General features: G+C 40.2%; 1 protein-coding gene across 3 annotated transcripts in view; it reads right to left on the bottom strand.

The window, feature by feature from the left end:
• Window positions 1-789: 789 nt before the first annotated feature.
• The window catches only part of SYNPO2 (synaptopodin 2), a 123,449-nt gene continuing 98,439 nt past the window's right edge, over window positions 790-25,799 (bottom strand). For all 3 annotated transcript variants that reach the window (XM_038399218.2, XM_038399217.2, XM_043513420.1), the window contains exon 5: window positions 790-4,109. In XM_038399218.2, the coding sequence (XP_038255146.1) occupies window positions 3,642-4,109 (468 nt within the window). In that variant the 3' untranslated portion in view covers window positions 790-3,641. The remainder of the gene's footprint in view (window positions 4,110-25,799) is intronic.

Here is a 25,799-nt window from a genome sequence, read left to right as displayed (position 1 = left end):
TAATCCAGCTCTTCTGAAGAACCCCATAGTAACTAACAAGGTGTTTACATGCAATGGTGATAGACAAATAATTCTGGAGGGAGGCAGATGTCAGTGTCAAGCTTCAAAGGGGAACCATGCTGAGAGGGAAAGAATTAAAATGTTGCAAACTGCCCTGAGAAAAACACATGTAAAATGACAATTTCCTCTGCTTACTCAGTGTGAAGATGAAATTCTACTTACTTTGACATATTATCATTTGATCTGATAATGACTTAAGCTTCTAGAAGCTCAGACCAGCTGTGGGGTAGCAGACTGGTAAATTCAGGGAATCTAAAAATGGTGCAGAATGAGCATTAAACTTTGTTTGGGTTCAAATTATTTCAAAACTAACATGAATAGGGAGAAAGCAACATTGCCTTTCATCTGATTGGTGAAATCACTTTATTAAATGATACAGTTTACATCTCTGGCATGCTCTCTTCAAATAAAGTGTCCTTTGCAGTGAACAAACAGTATGTAGAAGTGAAAATCCATTTATAAGGATAGCATAGACTTTTACTACAATGCAAAAATGTCATGTGACTAGATATTTAATTGCAATACAGCTAACTAAAATGAAAAACTAATTATGAACAAGAAATGTGAACATCTATATTCTAGTATAACTACAGAAACTAAACTCTTGGTTACATTTGCATATTCAAATTCTTTGCATATTAACAAAGACAACTCTGAAGTTTAAAAGTCAGTTCTAATGTAAATAATAGGCATCTAAGATATCGGGGGGGAAGTATTTTTCTCACGTTAACTGAGTAGATCTGTGCATTCACAAACAATAAAATGTAAGAAACACTTTAAATGAATATTCAGAGCTGACATACAACACAATCACACGATTTTGGGTGAAAAATATTTTTGCCAGAGATGGGATGAGGGAGAGAAAGAAGAATGAAAGGTGCAGAGTGATGCATCAGAAAGCTCTGTATGCACTGTAATATTAGTATCTGAGGCCTGATACTGTGCTGATTGAAATTCATGACAAAAATTCCATTGAAATGAATAAGAGCAGTGTGTGAACCTCAGTTATCCTCTGGAAAATATATCCTCTATAACAGAGTGATAGATCTATGTTCTCTTTAGACTTCGTGTATTTACAAACCGGTTTCTTCCCTCCCACCCCCCTTCAAAATCCTAATGCTTATGGCTACCTTCTAGGTTTCATTTAGGTGGAGTTGACTTACCCTAGTTTAAAGCAGCCGAAGAGACAGCTATGGTAACACACAGCTACCTGGCTATACAGGGTGATGTATGGAGGGGCAGTACTGCAGCTTATCCTGCAGCATTTAGTCAGGCTCATTACATTTGACATTGATTCCATGGACATTTTCCTGAGTAATGGCCACAGAATTGGTGCTGCTAAATACCTGATCTAGCTCCTGCTGGAGTCAATGAGAGGCTTTCTACTGACTTTAGTGGGAGATGAATCAGTTTAAGTGTAAAAGCCCAGCCCTGAATAAGATAGTGATGAAAAGTTGTGTATAAAAATTGTAGGTATTCTTCTAGCCATCCATCTGGAAGTATTCTGGGCCTTAGATATATATATATAGGGACTGTTACATTTTTAGGGTTCGATCCTGCAAACACTTAGGCACATGAGTAAGTTTACAGCAAGTGAGTTTACAGTAAATGTTTGCAGCACTGGGCCCTCATTTAGTATAATTTTTGTTTCATAACATTTGTAATATTTTAAAATATGGGCATTTTTGGAAATGTGGTATAGGTGTTTATTTCTAACCACACATTTCCATACTTCATTAGAATGCATGATATTATTTTCAAAGGAAATACAAAGCTATTTTCCAGATTCTGAGAAGTGAAATGCTTTTTTTCCCTAAAGTTGCATTTGGCCAAATTATTATTTTTCTGAACATTGCTTAATTCTGTTCCCAGTATAACAACATAAACGATACAACTCAAAACAGAAATCAGATAAGAAGTCAGCCTCTTGCAGAAAAAAATTACATTGGTTTATAATCTGGTTTCTGTATACGCTTTCTTATTATGCATGTGAATTTTAATTTTCTTTTCAAATTGCTCTGCTTACACTTATCATATGGTTTAAGTACAGCTATTCAACTATATTTCAGCAATATTTTCAAGTGGCCGTGCTTGATAGATATTTGAAGAATGTCCAACAACTGAGGATGGTGCGGTGCGCTCTGTAAACCTGGGTTCATTTAACACCGAACACTATCTAAACTACCCAGTGAGCTTGTAGTATATAGCTTAGCCACATACGTAGCTATTAACTAAATGAACTGTAAATGTAAGATATGTATGAGCAATAACAAAATTATTTACCATCTCTCCAACTCCCTCAAGACCTATTTAACACTCTAAGAACGCTCCAAATATGTGTTGCCTTAACTAGACTCAGACCATGTAACACTTATCGTAAACCATCTTCCACATATCTCCTGCACATAACGTGAATTGTCCTAGCTATATAACCTATTTTGGTCTTCCAAAATGAGACTACAAATCTAAAGCCTTTCAAGTATTCAGCTACTAGTAGCAGAATCTGCTGCACTAAATGTTCAGAAAGTTAAACATTTCACAAAGAAATAAACGTAGTTGTCATCCAACACCCCCACATGACTGACATGTATTTGTTTGATTGTTTATTACAACGGTCACTTGCAACCCAATTTAAATGTAACCTAACTATATTAAACACTTCTTTGATTCATTTTGTTATCCAAATATCATATCAGTAGTTCATCATAACGTCACTCTCTTTCCTGCTCTTTTCAAACTAGGGTGGGTAATTACAACAGCCAAAGCTTAAAATGGAGAGTTGCACCCCAAACTTCCTTGAAATCCCTCTGAACTGCATGATTACATATTAACATATGTTAATGTGTACCAGAGCTTCAGGTAAAATGACTATAGAAGTATTGTATGTTTATCATAGTAAAACTAAGATTTACTTTGCTAGAATCCCTTTTTAAAAAAATGCTACAGAGAAATTATATGATCAATATGCTGAGTAAACCTTTCCAAAGTTTGGAATTCCATTGGAAAAATAACGTTCTGAAGTCTGGCTATGTCTGTGTCCTAAAATTCAGATATCAAATATACCGAGAAATACTACTGATCCCACCAGAAAATTTCATTTTAAAAAGCTTTTTCATTCTTTGTATATTTCATTAACTCATCTGTAAATGTTTTTGTATTCTGTCCAATTAAAGCTTCTACATGTGCTTTGTAATAAGCACATTGATTATCCCACCTACACAAATTTGACCTTTTTAAAAACAAACAAAAAAACTGTAGCCTGGGAATAAAACTGAATCTAGCGAAGAACTGAAATCCCTGAAATATCATGAAAACTGCACCATTCTACAAAACTTCCTCATTCTTTCAGTTCAGAAACTGTTAGCCAGCAAGAAGCTATTCAGACAGGTCACTTTACTCCTCCAACTGCAATCTAAGGCTGGTGAAGCTGGCAGGAAGGAAATATGGTTCTTCCTTCTGCCAGGTTCTTCTGTCTTTCATGTTTGTCGCCTCCATCCCCTTGGATGTGGATTGTAGGTTGAGTTGGCCATTGACAGGCAGTAGTCGGATCTGGAATCCATGGACATCATGTCAGGATCTGTTCAGGATCGCTGACCATAATGTGCATATTGAAGCTGACAGCCACACTGAAAAGTGGAGTTGGGGGCAGACATGCTGCTCTTTGGTGGGGATGTGATACCAGACTGCCTCGTTCCAAATGGTGCAAAGCTAGCATGAACACCTGGGCCTTGAGGCACACAGGAAACCCTTTGTTTCCAATCATCCGGTGGCTCAGGGAGTGTTTTCCTGCGAGCAGCTGATACTACATTAGCAACAATGGATTCTTGAATGTTTTGGGGGCCAAAAGCATCATCCACTAGCCCAAGAGGGGACTTGGCTGCTGCTTCCCAGGGAGTCAATCTCTTGCCAGGCTTGTCGGCTGCTGCTGCTGGTTTGCTGAAGTAACCAGGGCCAGGTTGGAACATCACAGGTGAAGCAAGGGACATAGATCGAGAGGTGAGTGAAGAAGGCCTCTCAGGAAGTGATAATGAGCAGCCACTGCCTCTTTCCTAAGAACAACAAAATCTCAAATATAACTACAATAATTAAATCTCATGACAGAAGCCCTTTTCCTTCATTTCCAAACTGAAGTGAATTATTGTTGGGCTATTGGCATGCTGTTTAGCATGTTAGTATATGAGAGAGTACAAGAACTTGCCAGCAGCATAAGGAACAGCTCTCTAAAAACATGTCACCCTTCATGTAGCTCTGTGTGTGTGTGTGTGTGTGTGTGTGTGTGTGTGTGTGTGTGTGTGTGTGTGTGAATGTACGAGAGAGAGAGAATTCAAATGTTTGGGAAAGACACCAGATTGACAGACCTGAAGAAGTCTTCTATTACTGAACAGGTACAGTATGGATAGCGACACTGCAAGCTTCCCTCCACCTCCTCTACCCTGCTAATATGCCCTGTCCTTCCTAATAGGTGAAAAGGGAGACGGGAGGGAAACTGCTCTTACCAGTCTGACTATATCTACAGGATGCAGGCATAAACTTACTTATTTGGTAATTGGCTCTGTTCAATAGATCTAGCCAAGAGTGTATTTTATCCATCCTGTATTAAGGAGCTCTTTTCCACTGAAATTATTAAATTTATCATGGGTGGCAAGGGGACAAAAATGAATGAAAAAAACTAAAAATGCCAATGCAATAATTTGCCTAATACCATTATAGGACATTACTTAACCTTGCTCCTTTTAAATGACAGTGACCTAAAAATTTCAGAACATTCTGACCCATTTTTAGGAGAAATCCATTCATATTCCACAAATCCTAATCATTTTAGTAATGCAGCACTTTCAAACAAAAAATCTGTTCACGAGAAGGGTTTTGTCCTCAGCAGTCTTCATTCAGCAATATACAGTACAAGTACCCCATTTTTGCACGCATGCCAAATGTGCACTCTGCATCAGACAAATCACATGGTTCCTAAATTAGGAAGAACAATATGGACAGAGACTACTTAACTGGCTACATCCTCTGATTCATACCCTGAAGTCTGGGAACAGCCTTTAATTCCCATACTTTGTTTGAAATCAGGTATTAAGGTCCAGATCCTCAAAGGTATTTAGGAGCAGAACTCCCATTGATTTCAATGGGAATTAGGCTCCTAAATACCTTTGAGGATCTGGCTATAAGTGGCCAAGGGCTTTGCTAAGTATCTATCCTGAAAACAGTGGCCTGAATTACCTTTCCTATATAACTTTTAAAGACCCTGGGCCCTTTATCTTAAAGACCCTTAATCTAAACTAAGCCTACTGAAGTCAACAGGAGCCTGAATCATGCACAGTGAAGATTTATCCATTAATGATTTTGTTCAGTATTCAATATTGTTAATGCCATACTTCACTTTTTTCTAGGCCCTTCGATCAGAGGATCTCTATGCACTCAGCAAAATTTAATGACCTATATCTCATATTATTAGATCCATTTCAGAGATGTGGAAACTGAGACAGGAATGGCTCAATTTTCAAAGTTCCTAAGCATCTGCAGCTTTTATTGATTACAAAGTTTGTTCAGTCACTACCTATTAAAACCTAGGCCATCAGTGACATAGCAAAGGTTTCATAATGAGTTTTTGGCAGACTCCACCTCTGTTTTACAACAAGACAATCCTCTTCCTTGCCCATTTGAGCTAATCACCAGCTATCCCCAACATCAGAAGGAAATGCCCCACACTTATTAATGCCCTCCCCTAACAAATGTCAATTTTCTATCCTGAGAAAAGGACTGTACTTTGTACACTTGAGTTCAATTAATTTTTAACCTATAAGGGTGCACATTGATGTATGAGTCACCAAACAAACTCACTTTTACCTGGATAGGGCTCAGTTCAGCACTTGAAATGTACACTTTAAATAGAAAAGGAAAAATTATTCTTTCTTACCCTACAGAAACACAAGGGAATATAGTTATTTTGCCTATGGATTAAATGATCATGCCAATAACAGTGGGTTGGAGTTCTTCCAGATCTTCATATCATGAAAGGGCAGTACCTGTAAACAGTTTTCTGTTCAGTAGTGATCACAATGCAGATAGATGGGTGTTCTCTGTGGCCAGATTGTCCCATTTGTGTCCTCCAGTGAGAATTAAGGATTTCCCCTGCTAGCTACTACAAATGCTCTCCTCAGTTGGTAGCACAGTCAACCGCTTTCTTGGCATGTAAAGTTCATATGCTTCATTTAACCAGTTGGCAAGAAAAGAAATTTTAAAAGGTTGTGAACTTATAAAGAATTCTGTGCAATCTGAGACACAATTTCTATTAAATAAATTACTCTGATAACCTGTTTCAGAGTAGCAGCTGTGTTAGTCTGTATTTGCAAAAAGAAAAGGAGTACTTGTGGCACCTTAGAGACTAACAAATTTATTAGAGCATAAGCTTTCGTGAGCTACAGCTCACTTCATCGGATGCATTTGGTGGAAAAAACAGAGGAGAGATTTATATACACACACACAGAGAACATGAAACAATGGGTTTATCATACACACTGTAAGGAGAGTGATCACTTAAGATAAATCATCACCAACAGCAGGGGGGGGAAGGAGGAAAACCTTTCATGGTGACAAGCAGGTAGGCTAATTCCAGCAGTTAACAAGAATATCAGAGGAACAGTGGGGGGTGGGGTGGGAGGGAGAAATACCATGGGGAAATAGTTTTACTTTGTGTAATGACTCATCCATTCCCAGTCTCTATTCAAGCCTAAGTTAACTGTATCCAGTTTGCAAATTAATTTCAATTCAGCAGTCTCTCGTTGGAGTCTGTTTTTGAAGCTTTTTTGTTGAAGTATAGCCACTCTTAGGTCTGTGATCGAGTGACCAGAGAGATTGAAGTGTTCTCCAACTGGTTTTTGAATGTTATAATTCTTGACGTCTGATTTGTGTCCATTCATTCTTTTACGTAGAGACTGTCCAGTTTGGCCAATGTACATGGCAGAGGGGCATTGCTGGCACATGATGGCATAAATCACATTGGTAGATGCGCAGGTGAACGAGCCTCTGATAGTGTGGCTGATGTGATTAGGCCCTATGATGGTATCCCCTGAATAGATGTGTGGACAGAGTTGGCAACGGGCTTTGTTGCAAGGATAGGTTCCTGGGTTAGTGGTTCTGTTGTGTGGTGTGTGGTTGCTGGTGAGTATTTGCTTCAGATTGGGGGGCTGTCTGTAAGCAAGGACTGGTCTGTCTCCCAAGATCTGAGAGAGCGATGGCTCGTCCTTCAGGATAGGTTGTAGATCCTTGATGATGCGTTGGAGAGGTTTTAGTTGGGGGCTGAAGGTGATGGCTAGTGGCGTTCTGTTGTTTTCTTTGTTGGGCCTGTCCTGTAGTAGGTGACTTCTGGGTACTCTTCTGGCTCTGTCAATCTGTTTCTTCACTTCAGCAGGTGGGTATTGTAGTTGTAGGAATGCATGATAGAGATCTTGTAGGTGTTTGTCTCTGTCTGAGGGGTTGGAGCAAATGCGGTTATATCGTAGCGCTTGGCTGTAGACAATGGATCGAGTGGTATGATCTGGATGAAAGCTAGAGGCATGTAGGTAGGAATAGCGGTCAGTAGGTTTCCGATATAGGGTGGTGTTTATGTGACCATCGCTTATTAGCACTGTAGTGTCCAGGAAGTGGATCTCTTGTGTGGACTGGTCCAGGCTGAGGTTGATGGTGGGATGGAATCGCTCTCTCAGATCTTGGGAGACAGACCAGTCCTTGCTTACAGACAGCCCCCCAATCTGAAGCAAATACTCACCAGCAACCACACACCACACAACAGAACCACTAACCCAGGAACCTATCCTTGCAACAAAGCCCGTTGCCAACTCTGTCCACACATCTATTCAGGGGATACCATCATAGGGCCTAATCACATCAGCCACACTATCAGAGGCTCGTTCACCTGCGCATCTACCAATGTGATATATGCCATCATGTGCCAGCAATGCCCCTCTGCCATGTACATTGGCCAAACTGGACAGTCTCTACGTAAAAGAATGAATGGACACAAATCAGACGTCAAGAATTATAACATTCAAAAACCAGTTGGAGAACACTTCAATCTCTCTGGTCACTCGATCACAGACCTAAGAGTGGCTATACTTCAACAAAAAAGCTTCAAAAACAGACTCCAACGAGAGACTGCTGAATTGGAATTAATTTGCAAACTGGATACAATTAACTTAGGCTTGAATAGAGACTGGGAATGGATGAGTCATTACACAAAGTAAAACTATTTCCCCATGGTATTTCTCCCTCCCACCCCACCCCCCACTGTTCCTCTGATATTCTTGTTAACTGCTGGAATTAGCCTACCTGCTTGTCACCATGAAAGGTTTTCCTCCTTCCCCCCCCTGCTGTTGGTGATGACTTATCTTAAGTGATCACTCTCCTTACAGTGTGTATGATAAACCCATTGTTTCATGTTCTCTGTGTGTGTGTATATAAATCTCTCCTCTGTTTTTTCCACCAAATGCATCCGATGAAGTGAGCTGTAGCTCACGAAAGCTTATGCTCTAATAAATTTGTTAGTCTCTAAGGTGCCACAAGTACTCCTTTTCTTTCTGATAACCTGAAGAGTGACACTGTTTACAAGATAAGATTGTAAAGGTGGCAGAGGGGAGTTCCCATCTGAATTAGTAGGTCATCAGAGAGTTCCAGATTGCTGTCTCTGCTGAACCGAAAACCATTTTACAGTTAAGAAAAATTTCCCTTTCTGTTCAATGGAGCTTCCAGTTTAGACAGAAGAGTTCTAAGTCATTCAGACCATGTAGCATCCCAGAGATAAGTAGGGAATGGGAAGTACACTGTTCAGAGAACTGCTGTCATAAGGATCTGACATCCAAAGGCAGTATTAGCTGAAGATGCTATGCTTGTCTGTCATGTTTGGAGATGGTCTCTAGAGACTTCCAAGTTGCTGCCGCCATGGTTTTGACTGCAGAGGTACCTTCTTGTTCTACCCAGCCCTGGAAGAGTGGGATTTAATCTTAAAAAAATAATAATAAAAAATCCTATCCAATAGAAATTGATAGGCCAATGAAATACATTTCATAATCCATCTAACAAGTGTTCCCATTCCATGACATGAAGATGAGGCCTTCAGAGATGCAGAGTAGATAAAATTTAATGGCCTAAAGCATGTCGGATTAGGGTAAATTTTCTTTTTTTAAGAGAGGAAGTATCAGAATAGGAAGTAAAAATTGTTGGAAAATCAAACATTATCTCCGTTAGGATACTGGAAACCCTTCTGAGGACAGCTTTATCATGGTATAAGGTGAGGAAGGGGAACTGATAGAAGACAGCTGAAAGTAACCTTGTAGAAGAGAATTTCTAGGGATATTGTAGATAGGAGCTCAAAAGGAGAATAGCACATGGCTTTGATAACCAGATTTAGGTCCCAGAAAAAGAATGCTTTACCAACTCAAGGGCTTAATTTGTTCATAACCCTAAGAAGAACCTCATGATCAAGGGGTGGTAACCAAAATTCTTTCCATCCACAGGCCCTCTAATGGCTCCCAAAGCATAAATTTATCTTTTTAAGAGTTGTTGCAGAAAAAGGAGAATCTATGCTACTAAGAACTGGGATGGAATGACATTCTTTGGCTTGCACTATTTGAAAAAATATTCCAAGTAATTTAATATGCCTTGGACATGGAGGATTTTGCTCACAAATGAGCACACTATTCATATTGTCTTGCAGTTCTGCCCTTCAGAAGACAAACCTTTTGGAAAAATGTCTTTGGATTTGGGAGTAATATTAGACGTTGGGGGAAGAGGTCCAGATTGGTCAATGGGAAGAAAGGATGGGTTTATCCATTGTGCCTCAAGAATGATACATCTGATCATCCTTTGCAAAGTTAGTGATAATAAGATTGCTTGAACTTAGTTCTCACCCCCCCCCCCGGTGAGACTTTGGGGGATAAAATGACTGGGTAGGAATACAGGTAATGTCATCCTTAACCCTGAGAAGAAGAACATATCAACTACATAAGCTTTTCTGTCCTTGTATCTACTGGAGTAAGGGATTGCCCAGTGAATCCTCTGTGAGATGAAAAGGTCCATGATTGGTTCTCACTGGGGAATCCATCATCTGGAATATTTAGGAATACAATTTCCATGCTCCCAGGTACAGTGGAGTGACTGAGCCACTACTGGTGCTGGAAAGCACTGGACAAATGAATCATCTTCAAGGTGGATAGGTGAGATTCTTTTCTACCTCTGAACCAGTACAGCTTCCCAAAACAGATGCTGATATTTATCTTTTATTTTCATTTCTTATTTTCATACCCAAAATAGTATTTGCATCTTTCATTGTTTTCCATTTGTTAGACTAACATATATGGGTTTGTCATTAGCCAATTGGATTCATGCTCCATTCTACATACTGTATGAGTAGCCACCACTTGAGAGATATCCTGGAGATGCTGGAAAGAAGGATCAGGTAATCTATTGAATGGTGTCTCTTGTCCCAATGCAATACCAGAAATCTCCTGTTGAGAGTTTTATCCTGGATCAGGTACATGATCTGCATTACTGAGACTATTCAATGATTAATTCTCTTATGATGGTGAGGGACAAATCACTTTGCCTCATAGAGAAGGAAATTCCCAGTCCAAGATCAAACCCAGAATAATTGTCACATGACTAAACACAACACAATGAGTTTGCCAACTCTAGCTGATTCACACACAAAAAATGGAGTTCTAGTAGCAAATTCAGGCCTGTTTTGGCTTTATTGGACTGCTTGAATTCTTAATACTTTCCCTGAGCTAACATGAGCAATTACTTAAGTTTAGACAACTTCCTGATGAAGTCATTTGGCTCCTCAAGATTAAAATGTATGTGAGAATGGCATTCCTCTTCATCTACTCAGGAGAAGGATGAAGTAATCTCTCCTTCCTTGGAGGAGGAGCCAAAGTTTTTCCTCCCCCGCCCCCGGGTCATTTCCATGTAAGTTTAAATCTCTTTAACGGAAGTATGCTTTTCTGGATCCTGAGGGGAAGGATTTTTCCAGGACGTATTCTTGGAAAGAGGCTGAAGTAAGCAAAAACAAGTTTGCCCTTCTTGGTGAGAGGCTTAAGGAATTCCACTATTTGGGACATAGCTAGGAGGCTGGAAATGATCCTACCACTGTCTAGATGGGTACTTACCTCAGAACGCAGTCCACCACACTCCTGAACCTTGGATTTGTCTGTCTGGTTCTCCAGTGTGGAGAAAGGCACTACCATCATTACCTTGTGTCTTGGACTAACTGCAATCCTCAAGTAATGTGCCTATAGTTGTTGCGGAGAGAGGCTCTGACCAGAAGTTGCTGACTGAATTCTCTATGGTGTTCAGCGAGAGACTAGTGGTGATTCTGTTGAAGTTAGGTAGAGCAGAAATTTGAGAACCAAGCTCATGTTCCCAGAAGAGGAAAATATCTTTGACTACAGGATACCTCAGTTATTCTGGACCAGAAATTTTTCTGAACAGAAATAGTAGCCACCTTCTAGTAAAAACAGAAAATAATTCTGTTTCATTTCCTCTGTTCTTGCTACTATTTTTTTTTTAATTTCTTGGGCCTTTTTAAAATTAATGGGCCTGATTGTGTGCTTTCTTATACTGGTGCAAATCAGGAATAGCTCTACTGAAGTCAGTTTGTATAAAATAGGTGCAACTGTGTGAGAGAAATCAGGCCCAAAATAGATCAGTAAGGCAGGACTTATAAATTAGAAAAAGAAATACTGGCGGTCAAAGCATGAAGTCAGTACATGGTTTTTCTCTCCTTATCCAAACAAAGCCTAGTTTCAGTGATATTAGAACTGAATTGAATAAGGATTGAGTAAAACCTGAGAAAGGATCTCAAGAATTGACCCTAAGAGGAAAATTGTCAACTCCAATGAAATGCATCATAATTCAAAATGTACAGACATTTAAATAGGAAGTTAATTTGTGTTCCTGGCCACAATTTACAATATGTGGCAAAACCTGTTTTACTTCTTTAGTGTACATTGTTATCTGAACTAAATGTATGATGCAGTGATTAGTTTAGCTATTCATAAAGGTGTAATGAATAATTACACAGAAATTCCATTTTAGGCAGTTACTCCTAGTACCTCCAGTGATTTCAGTGGAGATATTGTACCTTTTCACTGATGTAGCTGAACACAACTTGGCTCTAGGGTCCTGACCATAAAAAGACTTGTACACATGCTTAATTTCATGCACAGTGAGTAGTCCCATTGAATTCAATTAATCATTCTGTAAAATTAAACATGTGCATAGTTCTTTGCAGGGTTAGGGTCTAAAGTTGTATTGGCTATACAGTACTAAGTCGATATTATGCAATACGGTATTTTATCTTTATGTTTCATATGTCTGATAAGAAATGTAACTTCATGGACTGGATTTACAATAGTATTTGTGCAAGTTTTTGCAGTTTTACAGAGAAAACCATAAACCAAAATGAAATAGTTATCTTCTTCTTGGGGCCAAGTCAGAAATCCATTTAAATCAATGAGGGTTTTTCCATTTGTTTTTGGAGGATGGTAGTGTTTGACGCTACTGTTACTACTGTACTAGGGAAGGAAAGAAGTCTCTTTTTAACAATTTTTCAACTTTGTTTTACTATGGAGTTTTAAATGAATATATTGTTTGCTGAGCTGACAAGGTGCTGAGGGCCTGATTCTTTTCTGTCATGTGAACTTTATATCAGTGTAACCCCATTGTTTCAATTTGCACTAGTGTAACACTAGAATCAGGCCCTGAATTCCTCTCTTTATCCATAGAAGTAATACAGCAGAGGCAGTATCAGTACAAGATTATCCACTGGCCCTGCCAATATGCCTCCATCCCTACCTCAAGTTCACATACCCACTTAGTCCTTGGCCTTCCAGCTGAGACTTCCAACAAGTCTTCCAATTGGTGCCAATTATGGTGGTGGCTGTTGTAATGAAGACCATTATCCACTAGTAATCTGCACACCTCTGTGTGTGTGTATATAATTACATAAAATCAGGTAATAATTTTGCAGTCACTTTCTCCGTTTCTGAGTAAGAATACTTCTATTTTGTCTGCTTCCACACTGTTCTGGAATTGCATACTCCCTAGGCTTCATTGCAGAAAGGTGCTCCATCTGCTTACACACTTCAAAAAACAGACCTTTAAGGATTTTCAGGAATGTGTAATTTATGCTAAAAACACAAGCATATCTCCTATTTTTTCACAGGTAAAGACTGGGAGATGATATGTTAATTTTATATTGTTGTCATTAGAATTACTACTTTGTCACTAGAAGAGATGGATCTGAACCAAACACTGGACCTAAACATTCCTGAAATTGGATCAAAATCCAGATTTTTAAATGCATGACTGACTCCTATCAGTAATGGGCTATTCAGAACTCTGGACTTAAACACATGAACTCATGGCTCATGCCAATCTCTAGTCACTAGAATTCATTCACAATTTATTTACCAGGCAGTGTTAACTGAGCACAGTGATACTCAACCTCTTGTTCTCAATCCATATTCTCACACGGCTGCTACTCTGAAATCCATATTCTGTTCTTCAAGATCCATCAAGCGGTTTTTATTATGTCATGGCTTGGAATGTAGCTGGCCTTAAGTAGAATATACAAAACACAGACCACACATGAAGCAATGGGGAAAGTAACAGGCAAACAGAGAGGAATTAGCAATCTCTTCCTTTCCCTGAAGCATTAAATAAATAAATTTAGAAGAAGGGAGAGCGAGAAAAACTCCCTTTTACACTTCCCTTCCACCAGCCAGAAAGGAAGCATGGAAAGAGAAGAGATATGGCATCAAATGAAGCAGCAGAAAGCTACAAAATAATCACAATACCTTGGGGACATCCTGTTGCAATGTTTTCATCTTTGTATGATGAAAGAACATCATGATGTTGTGTGTGATGTTGCAACCTCATGACAAGTCAGAATGCTACTCTGTGATTAGTCTGTGCTTTTCCATTACTCTGGTTGAAGCTCTTCAGGAAAGAATACCACTGCCCTACAATAGTTACGGAATGGAGGCAATGGTTTTTAGATAAGAGGAGGATGAAAGACAAATAAGTTGTCTGCCAGAATCATAGGGAATCCCTAGAGCTGCAATTGGCTTCTCCAACATACACGAGAGCAGTTGAAAGGCTTGTTACATTAACATTTAAAAATGAAAAGTATTTATAAATGTGTTCAATAAAGCAAACATTTATTTTACCATATACATATCTTTAATATATTTGAAGTGTATATTCCTATACACTAAAGCAAAGGTAGCATTATTCCCAAAAGTAATTTACTGAATTAGGTATATAGAGGTGAATCAATGCACACACAATTATTATTTGTGTGTGTGTGTACATAGAAAATGTGTGTCTATGTCTATATGATTTGTGAAATAGATACATAAGTAATTAGGAAACACCATAATATGGAGCTAAGCATTATTTATTAGGTATGAATTAGGCATCTGAGCTCCCATTTTAGTGTAAGGGGAGAACAAGGTGCCTAAGTAAGGAATTCTCAGAAGCCAGCAAGCCAGGCAGGGAGGAGTCTATCTCCACTTGGGATTCTCACCCATAAACTCTCCCCTGGAATAAGAGAGACGGAGATTCCCCACCCACTATAGCTAATAGTTCAGTGCTTAGCACTGTCCTGAGATGTGGGAGACTTGTTTCCAAATCCCTGCTCTGCTTGATTTGGAGTTGAAATTCAGAGACATGAATCCAGATTCTCCCACATGTCAGGAAAGTGCTTTTACGCCCGCAGTTATGTCTCCTGTTGAAGTTGTTCCATGTTGTATAAATAATTAATTATTCATTGGGCCAGAGACAGAGAGAGAGGAAAAAGCAAGAGATTGACTCAATAGACCAGTTGTTAGGGCATTCAGCTGAGATGAGGGAGAGTCAGGGTCAAATCCCTGCTTTGGTGGAGAGTTAATTATTTATACAAGGTGGAACCACTTCAACAGGAGAGACTGAGAGTGCCCTACCCCAGAATACCCCATAACCTGGGTGTTTAGGAAACTCTCCTGGGAGACCTGGGTTCAAGGCCATCCTCCAAATAAGGGAGAGTGTCCTTAACAACTGGGCTGTTGGCTATAATGTGGGGTGCACGTGCTCACCCCTGGCTGTCCTTTGTTTTGTTTGAGTTACGTGTACTCAGAGCATGCCTACTGGATTGGGCCCTGCAGGCAAGATAGGCATGCGATTGTCTGGTTTGAGAATCCCACTGGCAGTGAGGCATGACCTAGGATGCCAAGCAGCTCAGTGGCATCAGGATTTAGGCAGCTTGTTCAAGCTCACCAGTGGAAATTGATGTGCTTATAAGGTTAGGTGGCAGCTTTGTGGTTTTGTCAATGTTAATGGTGCCTTATTGCTGGATTTAGACACCTAAAGAGGCAGTTAGGTGTCTAAGACCTTTTGTGAATCTAGTCCTTAAGAGCCTGCATCGTTCTCAGAGAAAGTCAATGGGACTTGGGCTCCTAACTGCGTAAGTCACTTTTGAAAAAGGGAGTTTTAGGCTTCTATGTCACTTTGGGATTTTGAAAATTTTGCCCCGTCCATAATTCCATGTCAAAGTCATGTTCAATCCTGAACTAACATTGGCCTCCAGATGGAATATATGCAGAGTACCAGTATTGCATAAGAAGGAGAAAAAAAGGAGGGAGGAAAGGGGGAAGTTGTGCCACTGCAAAGGATGTGCCGCTGTTCCAGCTTTTAAAGGCCCAAAGTGGTTTCACCCATTTCAGGGGCATTTTACATTGCACAATAATAAAAATTTCAAGCTATAAATGCAACCATTGGGAAGGTGCAGGGAGAGGGGCTTGAGTTGACTGCCCCTGAACCAAGGTTTCCAGGATCCATGGTTCTAGAGAAGCTAACCACACAGACTGCACTGGAGCTCTGGGCATTCCCATTTATAGAGAATTTCAAAATTTTTGGTTTTCATTCCAAATCCAAAGGAACCCAAGTTTCAAAATATCAAAATCCTCTGCAAAATGGAATTCCCTTTCTCTGCACAGCTCTACTGCTAACCACAGACAAATTACATATTGACTTAGCTCAGTATTCTTTAAGCAAAGGAAAATGGTTGCTTTAGTTTATCACATAACTTTCACATCAGATCTGATTGTAAAAACACAATAAAGTTTTATCTGTAATACGCAAGGGACTGGAGATTCTTTTGGCTCACAGAAATCCCTATTTTCAATTAAACAGAGGAGTGGACATGGCATATTTCCCAGAAGAAAGAGCATTTGCTGCCACCTTCTGGAGTTTAACAGTAGCATGTTCAGTCTGAAACCTGTATAAGTTCTGGTTAACTAGGATAAGAAACCAAAGAGCATTTCAAAATAGGTGCAGTTTATGAGTCTGGGTGGTTTATGTTCTGGCTAGAAAATTATTAATGATTTAAGCTGTGTGAGCTCCACTTAAAGGCCAAATCCTGTACTGACCAAAAATAAAGAGCTGTGTCTGGCAGAAGGCTAACCACCAGCTGTCCCAGGTACTTATCACTGGTTACTCTGGTGACTGAAGAAGAGTCATTATTTTTGCTCCAAATGGCTGTTGTGGCTGGATTCTGGGGGTAAAGAGTTTCCCCGGTGTCATCCTTGCACTCAGTTCATAACACATACACATATTGTCCTTGCACTCCATGGTACAAAGTTGGTGTGCACAGGGGAAAAGTCAGGAGTGTGCATACACCATAGAAATCTGTGTAGGCTACAGATGCATACAGCTGTGATCCTTCTCTGATCACCTGCTATGAACCACTACCTCCCCGCACCTACACACACATTCTCTATCCTGCCCTGGAAAGTGAAATAGGATTGCCCCTGCCCCCGATAGTGCATATGTATTTTTAAAACAAACATGGAGCTAAAATAGTAGTTTCTGTCTCCCCTATGCTGTATGGACAATGAAGCAATCTTAAATGAATACAGAAATAAAGGTGCTGAGTAAATGATTCTGTCCCAAATTGCAAAACATAAATACAAAACACACAGTATATTCGAGGCAGGGCTGGTAGTTCCATCTACTGTAATGTTGTCCAGCACTTTCCACTATAAAGACCTTGTTTTCAGTTGCTTATAACTTTGCCAATATGAAATCATTTTACCTGAATATTTTCATGTGTGGTGTCTGCCTCAGACTGATTTCTTTTGTAAGTTTTTAGTCAAAATAGTTCAGCTGTTTTAGAGAATGAGCTTTGGGGAAAAGACATTGTTTTTCTCATTATAACATTTTCTGGTGATCTGTTATTTAAAAAGCTCTAGTGCCCCCATGCTTTGGAGAAGGAATTTGAAATGTGGCAGGAAGTGGCCTTTGAGTCACGGATGTGCATTTGCCATACCCTGGAAAATATGCTAAAATTTGGCCAATATATAAGCCTTTGAAAAATTGTAGAGAGCACATTTTCAGTACAGACTTCAGGAAATTTAGCTGCTAAAATCCAGGAAGAGTCTATCTGGGGCAGAGCAGAGTTTTCCCTGAAACTGGGCTGCTGAGTGTCATGCTAGGTCCAGCTCTAGGCACCTAAACTAAGAACAAGGAGATTCTCTCCCTGTGCTCTCAATGATCTGGGCCAAGGCAGTGGGGAGGTGGAAGCTGCCTGATTCAAATGAAGATGAGACAAGAGCTGGACCAACAGGGATTGGGGAAAGAAGTTGAGACAAGGTGCCTTGGGAAAGAGGGACACTGGGACTGGGAGAAGGAGTGGGGAGAGACTAGGACTGTCTGGGTAAGGAGATTGTGAGCCAAGGAGGGAAACAGGCATGGGGGCAGAGCCAGTAGGGTGGAAAGAGACTGAGCTCAGAAGGGGGGAACTGGGACTAGCTGGGTGAAGATACTGGGATTATGAGGGGGAGACTGGGACTAGCTAGGTGGGGAGAATGGGACTGGGATGATGAGCCAGGCATGGGGAAAAGAAAAGACTGGGACAAGCTGGAGTAGAAGTCACACTTGGTGGAGAGAGGGCAGAAGAGTCTGTGCCACTGGAACACACTCCCCTCCAGACCTGGAATGGAACCCATGATGTCTGACTCTGAGTCTCACCATTCCTCTATGGTGAAACCCACTGGCAAAGTGTCTCATTCCCCTCTGTTGCTGGCCCACATAGAGAATAACAATCTACTACTGTTGTCAGTTACTCCATTAGCACAAGTGGCAGAGGTCTGAGTGGTAGATCTAATGTTCCAACCGTGATGATGATGCATGTGGGTGTCAATATAATGCCACGTGAGGGAATTTTTCAGTTTTTTCAGTTTGCTTTTTTTTAAAAAACCTAGAAAATTATCGGCACAAAAATCTGTGTTAAAAGAACATTATTAAGGTCATAGAGTTGAACATGCAAAAATTAGGAAATGTCAGAATGTAGGTTGCCTGTGATGAATGCAATTTGTTGGGGAAGAGTCAACATGGTTCTTGCAAAGGGAAATCATGCCTCACCAATCTACTAGAATTCTTCGACGGGATCAACAAACATGTGGACTAGGGTGAACAAGTGGATAAAGAATGCTTAGATTTTGGGAAAGCCTTTGACAAGGTGCTTCACCAAAGGCTCTAAAGCAAAGTAAGCTGTCATGGGATAAGTGGGAAGGTCCTCCCCTGGATCAGTAACTGATTAAAAGATAGGAAACAAAAATTAGAAATAAGTGGTTTCAGCAGGGAGAGAGGTAAATAGTGGTGTGCCTGAGGGGTCTCTACTGGGACCAGTACTGCTCAACATATTCATAAATGATCTGGAAAAAGGGGTAAAGAGTGAGGGGCAAAATTTTCAGATGATACAGAACTACTCAAGATAGTTAAGTCCAAAGCTGACTGCGAAGCTTTACAAAGGAATCTCATAAAACTGGGTGAATGGGCAATAACATGGCAGTTGAAATTCAGTGTGGATAAATGCAAAGTAATGCACATTGGAAAACCTAATTCCAACTATACGTATACAATTATGGGGTCTAAATTAGCTGTTGCAACTCAAGAAAGAGATCTTGGAGTCATTAGGGTTAGTTCTCTGAAAACATTCACTCAATGTGCAGCAGTAGTCACAGAGTGTTGGGAATCATTAGGAAAGGAATAGATAAGACAGAAAATATCATATTGCCTCTATATAAATCCATGGTACACCCACCTCTTGAATATTGCATGCATATCTGGTTGCCTGTATCTCAAAAAAGATACTGTGGAATTGGAAAAGATACAGAAAAGGGCAACAAAAATGATTAGGAGTATGAAACTGCTTCCATGTTAGGAGTGATTAATAAGACTGGGACTTTTCAGCTTGGAAAAGAAATGACTAATGGGGGATCTGATAGAGGTCTATAAAATCATGAGTGGTGTGAAGAAAAATAAAATAAGGAAGGGCTCTGTACTTCTCATAACACAAGAACTAGGGGTCACCAAATGAAATTAATGGGCAGCAGGTTTAAAACTAACAAAAGGAAGTATTTCTTCACACAACGCACAGTCCACCTGTGGAACTCTTTGGCTTGTGTTGTGATGTTGTGAAGGCCAAGACTATAACAGCGTTCAAAAAAGAACTAGATAAATTCATGGAGGATAGGTCCACCAATGGCTTATTAGCCAGGATGGGCAGGGATGCAAAACCATGCTCTGAAGTGTCCCTAGCCTTTGTTTGTCAGAAGCTGGGAATGGGTAACAGGGAATGGATCACTTGATGATTACCTGTGTCTCATTCCCTCTGAAGCATCTGGCATCGGAAGACAGGATACTGGGCTAGATGGACCCATTGGTCTAACCCAGTATGACTGTTCCTATGTTCTCACTTTAATTTGGCCCCTTGTGCATATGCACTACGATGGTATGTGATCTTGTAATTAAAGACTATTTTTTCCACGGGACCCCTACAGTACCACCTTTTTCAGACTGCTACATAGATAGAAAGATTAATAATAATAATTCTCTTCCACTGCTTGCTCATTTATATCTGTACTGTAATTACCTAGCAGCCTTGTAATTTATTTACCTTGTATATCCAGCAATGTGAAGGATCTCTTCCTTTTTAAAATTCCTTATTTTCTTATTTCAAGCCATATAACAGGAATCAAGAACTCAAGTTTTAAAATAGTTACTGCTACTATATTAATTTGATTACCTTAAACAATCAGCCTTGTGCCAGAAAATAAATCCCCAAACACAGGTTAAGAGAAGTATTTTCTCCCCTGAGTAGAGCCTCCTCAGCCTAAGGCAACGCATAGTTATTACTAATGCGTTATAAGGCTGTGAAGTATGATTATCCCTAGGTTCTACCCACACTGAATTTCAAACTGAATTATGAACATTGGTGTGGGCAGAGAAGGGATTTTTCCCCCAAGAACAGTGAAGACAAACAAAAGGTTTGACTGATATGGCGCTTGTCCTCGCTGCTCAGGGAATCTGCCTAGAATCATGATAGCACCACCGTTTGGTAATTACTTGCATTGCTCCAGTGAAGTAGGTAAGGGCCTGGAGGTTTGCTGCTAGAAAAGTTCCCTCCAACATAACATTTAGTTAAACTTTGGGGGGCTTGTGTGAGTTTTAATTATTTTGCTGGGGAAAAAAACAAAAAGCTTCCTGCAATAAGTGCTCAGCTGGATATCACTTGTCAAACATACCTCTTGAGTGGCTCGAACTCTTTCCTTTGACTTTGTCAAGGGAGTAGGTGGTGCTTGTGGGCTATGAAGTTAGAACAGTCATATATCTTCCCAAGAAAACTGCTGGCAATGAATATATTCATAGCTTTTGAATCCACTGTTTTTGATGATCTTATTGTCAGTTTGCTTCTTTGTATAAAAATTCCAATTTTGAGCTGAATAGAGTCATTATAAGATAACATGCAGCCAGGCTGTAATAGTGAAGTCTTATACTTGCCAGGTTTAACTATAAAAGTGATTAGTAGAGTCTCGGGTGTGTGACTGTAAGCAAAGCCAGTTGCATCATGTCCAGTTATAGGGCAATGTTGGAGCAATCTGTTTTTCCATAATGAATCATTTAAAAAAATTAAATACCATGCAAAGTCATGTAATATCAATAAAAGTCATGAAACAGTATAGGGAAAAAATCTTCCAAAGTTCTTATGGGAATCAATGCCATTGCTTCATTGGTATTTTCCCCATCTCAGATTGTGCAATGAACTCTCCTAAGAGAGGCTGGAGCAACTGAGCATCCCTATAAAGCTGATGGCTTGCTGAGACGAGGTCCTGGATACTCTGTACACTGTGCTTCTACATGGTCAAGCTCTCTATTATAAGGTTCCCCTTATCCTTTGCTTCCCAGTGCTCTTCAACCCCCTTGTACACTCCCTTTTGTAATGGCTCACCTTTAAAAGAATTTTGTGCAGGGGCTGTACCTCACAACACATTTATATGTATGCATTTCCAGGCAGAGTATCACCCTACTGCGGGAGTCTGTCTTTTTTTTTAAAAAAACCCTCACATCTTCTCCACTGATTCATGCTAGGAAAGAACATTGAGATTCCCATACATTTGAAGGCTATATGTACAGTACATGAGAAAAATCATGGCTGGTGATGGACATAACTAAGAATAAAAGAAATTGCCAGGCATAGCAAATCTAAAGGCTGGAGATCGATCAACTAGTGAAGGGCTTTAAAATGAAATTATAAACCGCCTGAATAACTTCCTAGGGCTCCTTTTTCTCGAAAGCAACCTAATGACAAAGATTGGTGAAGCCTTTTTGGGTAGTGGTTCTGCTCTTCTCCTGTTTTCACTGCCCACCATTTCCTTGTAGCGCACTTTCCTCCACGGCTCTGGCTTCCCCTAGTTGTGGCAGTTCTTCCCTCACACAACCAGTGCTCTCCCACTTGTCACTAACACTCCCTTCTGCATCACACTACTGCCCCTTACTTCCTATTTGTTGTCTGCTTGCTGATACCCTGGCACATTGGTAATACCTTACTTCAGACACAACCTAATTCTTCTGAATGTTCATTACAAAACCAAATGATACCAGTTTGGCAGAAAGGAAATGTGGAAATTGGCCAGAAAAGATGGAGGAAAGTATTGTTGCCTGGAAGGCTGGTGGTAGCAACACTGTGTGATGTGGCAATTTCAATATGAACCTTGTGTATCTGGTTCCTTAATGTCTCAGGCCAAAGAAGATCAGAAGCTGCATGGAGGGTAATACGATTACGCTACAGGGACAGAGTGAGTTGAAGGTCCCTTGTTATTCAAGTGCCTACTGCTAGCTGATATGAGTGGCATTGGCCTCACACAAGTCTACTCATTTTCCCTGCTAGCTGTAGGAAAGGCACTGAGCCTGTGGCTACTTCAAGGTAAAGAGAATGTCAGGAGGTTAAATGGTAGGTCACCCAAGAACTATTATATGTGCACGGCACTGATTAGACAAAGGATAGATGTAAATATATTCCACTGCAAAAACTACCCTTGATACGAGTGTATTGTAAAGCCCAAAGAACTTCAGGACCCAAGGAATATGTATATCCTACTGCCATAGGACATCCTAGGGCATATTATTACTCTTACAAAATGGTTCCCTATGTCTAAGGGGCAGAAAAAGGAGGAACGAGTCTTACTTCTAACACAGTTATGTTTTTACTCTTTTTAATGTTGCACCAGAAAAAGCATTTTTCCTTGCAATATTTTTTCCATTTATTTCCTACTCAGTTACTTTTCACTGTCTAGGAATACAGCAAGACTCTAGGCTCCTACAGTACCCGCATATTGACAGTGGCTTTAAGGTATCTTTCTCTTTTTTAACCCAAGCTACAGCCTTGCAACTTGACCCCAACCTGACCCAAACCAATTATAAGTTTTGGAGTCAGGTCAGGTCGGGTCTGAAAACAGCCTGACCATCTTGGGCTTGGAGTGGGACGGCTCTGATCACCTCCGCTTGCCCATGTGGTTGGCATGGCAGTGGCTGCATGCCCCAGACCTGCCAGCCGCCACCATCTCGCTACACTGCACATGCTGCATTGATGCTAGGGTCAGCAGGCAGCCAAAGACGGATTGTGAGCATGGGTCATGAGGAGCAGGAATCCCCCACCAGCCAAGCCCCCAGACCGAGGTGGCAACACTAATACAGGTTTGGGGGGAAGTGTCATGTCCAGGTCAGGTTGGGTTGGGTTTGAAAAGGACTCAACACACTCAGGTCAGGTTCAATGCAGCTGTCCCTGGGTCATGTTCAGGTCCAGGTCAGGCTTTAAAATTAGGCCTAAGCAGACTTCTAAAGCACGCTGCACAAATTTATTCTGGAGGCAGAACATTTGAAGTCGGCACTGTTTGGCAAAACAGCAGCACTTTGCAGGAGGAAACCCATTTAATCCAATTGCTTCCGTGTTCTAAAACCTTCAAAAATTGCTTCTCATGGAGAAATGCCCGCAGCACAAAACCCAGCTATTCAAATGGTGTCCTTTGGTTGTCTCAGAAGAAAGCCAAAGATTGAATAGCCATGGAGTCTCAGACCTAGAACTGGTCCCTCTAGAACTGGTCAGAATTTTTTCTTTCCCATGGGAAATTTTTATTTATTTTGTTTTTGACAAAACACTGAAAGTCCCAAACCCAAACAGTTTTCAATTTAGTTTTTTCAGCAGGAAGTCAAAAATTTCCATGGAAAGTAGATATTTTCCATGAAAACATTCATTTAGTCAAAAATTGAATTTTCTGTCAACCCCCTTCCCCTCCCCCTATCACCACCACCAGTTTTCATGGGAAAAGTTTGACCAGCTCTATTCCCTTCAGCTCAGGGTTGAGGCATAATAACAGGGAAGGGTGGAGTAGCTTATACTGCTGCTGCCTGTTCTGTGGCTGGAAGGATAAACAGCCTGCAACATTGAGTTTGTCTATCACATTCCATGAGCATTGCATTTGTTATTAAAAAAAAGTGTCAAAAAAAGTTTTAAAGAATACTCCAAGTATACAACATTTCTGAAGGGATACAATTTCCTCCTTAGCCACTGTCAAACAGCCAGGAGTTTGAATAGACAGTAATGGGAGGAGCCTGGATCCCTGTGTCCTTTTGAACCACGGCACCACTAAGAGAGACCCCTTTAGTCTCACATGCCCCCACACCAGCTAGAGAAGACCACCAGAAGTTAAAAGGATATCTGCCAACCTCAAAAATAAAGGGACTCACAAGACTGAGATAATTTTTTTGGTAAATGTATGAGTCCTGAATTGAAGTAGCTGATTTAGTGAAAATGCAGCATAATTTTATGTGGTAATAATTAAATACACTGAAAACAATATGAAGAGCTTAAAGAATTTTTGAACCAGATCATGAACATATTGAAAGTATGTCTGCTATGGTCTGACTTTGACTTTCATAGTCAAATGTGCTCATTCATTGTGCCCAAGCCAGTGTGTCCTCATCAGAATATATTAAAAATAATTCAGTAAATCAAATGCCTCCTTTACATATAAACTATTTGTTTTCTTCAGCTCTGCATGATATCATCTTTGGCCTCTAATTTAAACCTGAATGACAATACTCAGCTGTCCTCTAATGTCTGTTTCTCAGGAGATAACGTTACAGGTGAAATAGGTAATTTAAATAGCCCAGTCTTATGCTGAAATGCTATTAAGAGCTGTTGACTTACCTTACTATTAGAGATGGGCTTGAAGCAAATCAGAGATCCAAACACTCACAAAATGCATGTGCCGTGTGTGTGTTTGAAAGTATGTGGTATGGGGAAGGTAGTGTTTCAGAATCTGAAACTCGATTCAGACCTAGATGGGATTTTCAAAAAAGTGTAAGTTCATTAGGTGCATTAGTCCCACTGAAAATCATTAGGGCTTGTATTTCTGACTTTCTTGGATGCTTTTGAAAACCCAGTTCTTAAGGTCTAGCTCCTCCTTTATCACTGCAATGTGTCAAACCAAAAGTCTGGAATTGAACACCACTGGAAATTCAAAATCCAGACACAAATCCAAATTTGCAGCTTGAACTCATCTCTCTCTTTTGGATGAAGTACCAATATGCTTAGCTAAAAGTTGTATTCTAAGATTGCAGCTACAGAAGCTTGCTTTTCACTCATTTCAGTATATACGTGCAGGATTTTAACTGATTGCCTAAATGCATTTTCAGCTTGTCGGTATGACTGCATGCAATGCATTTTTCTGTTCAGATTTTTCAAGTGAATTTAGTGCTAGTGGAAGGTACTGGCTTGATGGCCCAGGAAACTGAAAACCTACTCTTTATACCCACAACATTTCACGTTGCCCTGCCAATGTGGCTCATTCCTCCTTGGGAGGTGAGCACCTCTGGGGATGAGAGTGTAGGTCAGTCTTCACATCCATTCAGTCTTTGTCCTCTCTGCAGATACTTCCAACAAGAATGCCAGTTCCAGTTCTGAGTGGATGGGTGGGGTGGTTTGGTTATGCAGACCTCTATATGCTAGAAGCTGGACTACGATCATCCATTCATTTCGCATAGGCCACTCAGCAGCTGGTCATGACTTTCAGTAATTAGTAACCTAGGCCATGTTGAACTGGTGATCAAGAGGTGAAAGGCACTGTATCTTATTACTAGAGTCCCCAGGCACTCTCCATACCCGCTTGAGTTAAAAATTAGAGCTGTCAAGCAATTAAAAAAATTAATCGTGATTAATCGCACCGTTAAACAATAATAGAATACCTTTTATTTAAATATTTTTGATGTTTTCTACATTTTCAAATATATTGATTTAAATAACAACACAAAATATGTGTATAGAGATCACTTTTTATTTATTTTTGATTACAAGTATT

Source organism: Dermochelys coriacea, chromosome 4 (assembly GCF_009764565.3).
Source record: "Dermochelys coriacea isolate rDerCor1 chromosome 4, rDerCor1.pri.v4, whole genome shotgun sequence".
In the NCBI taxonomy this organism is placed as follows: Eukaryota; Metazoa; Chordata; order Testudines; family Dermochelyidae; genus Dermochelys; species Dermochelys coriacea.
This window is presented reverse-complemented; position numbering and strand designations above follow the sequence as displayed.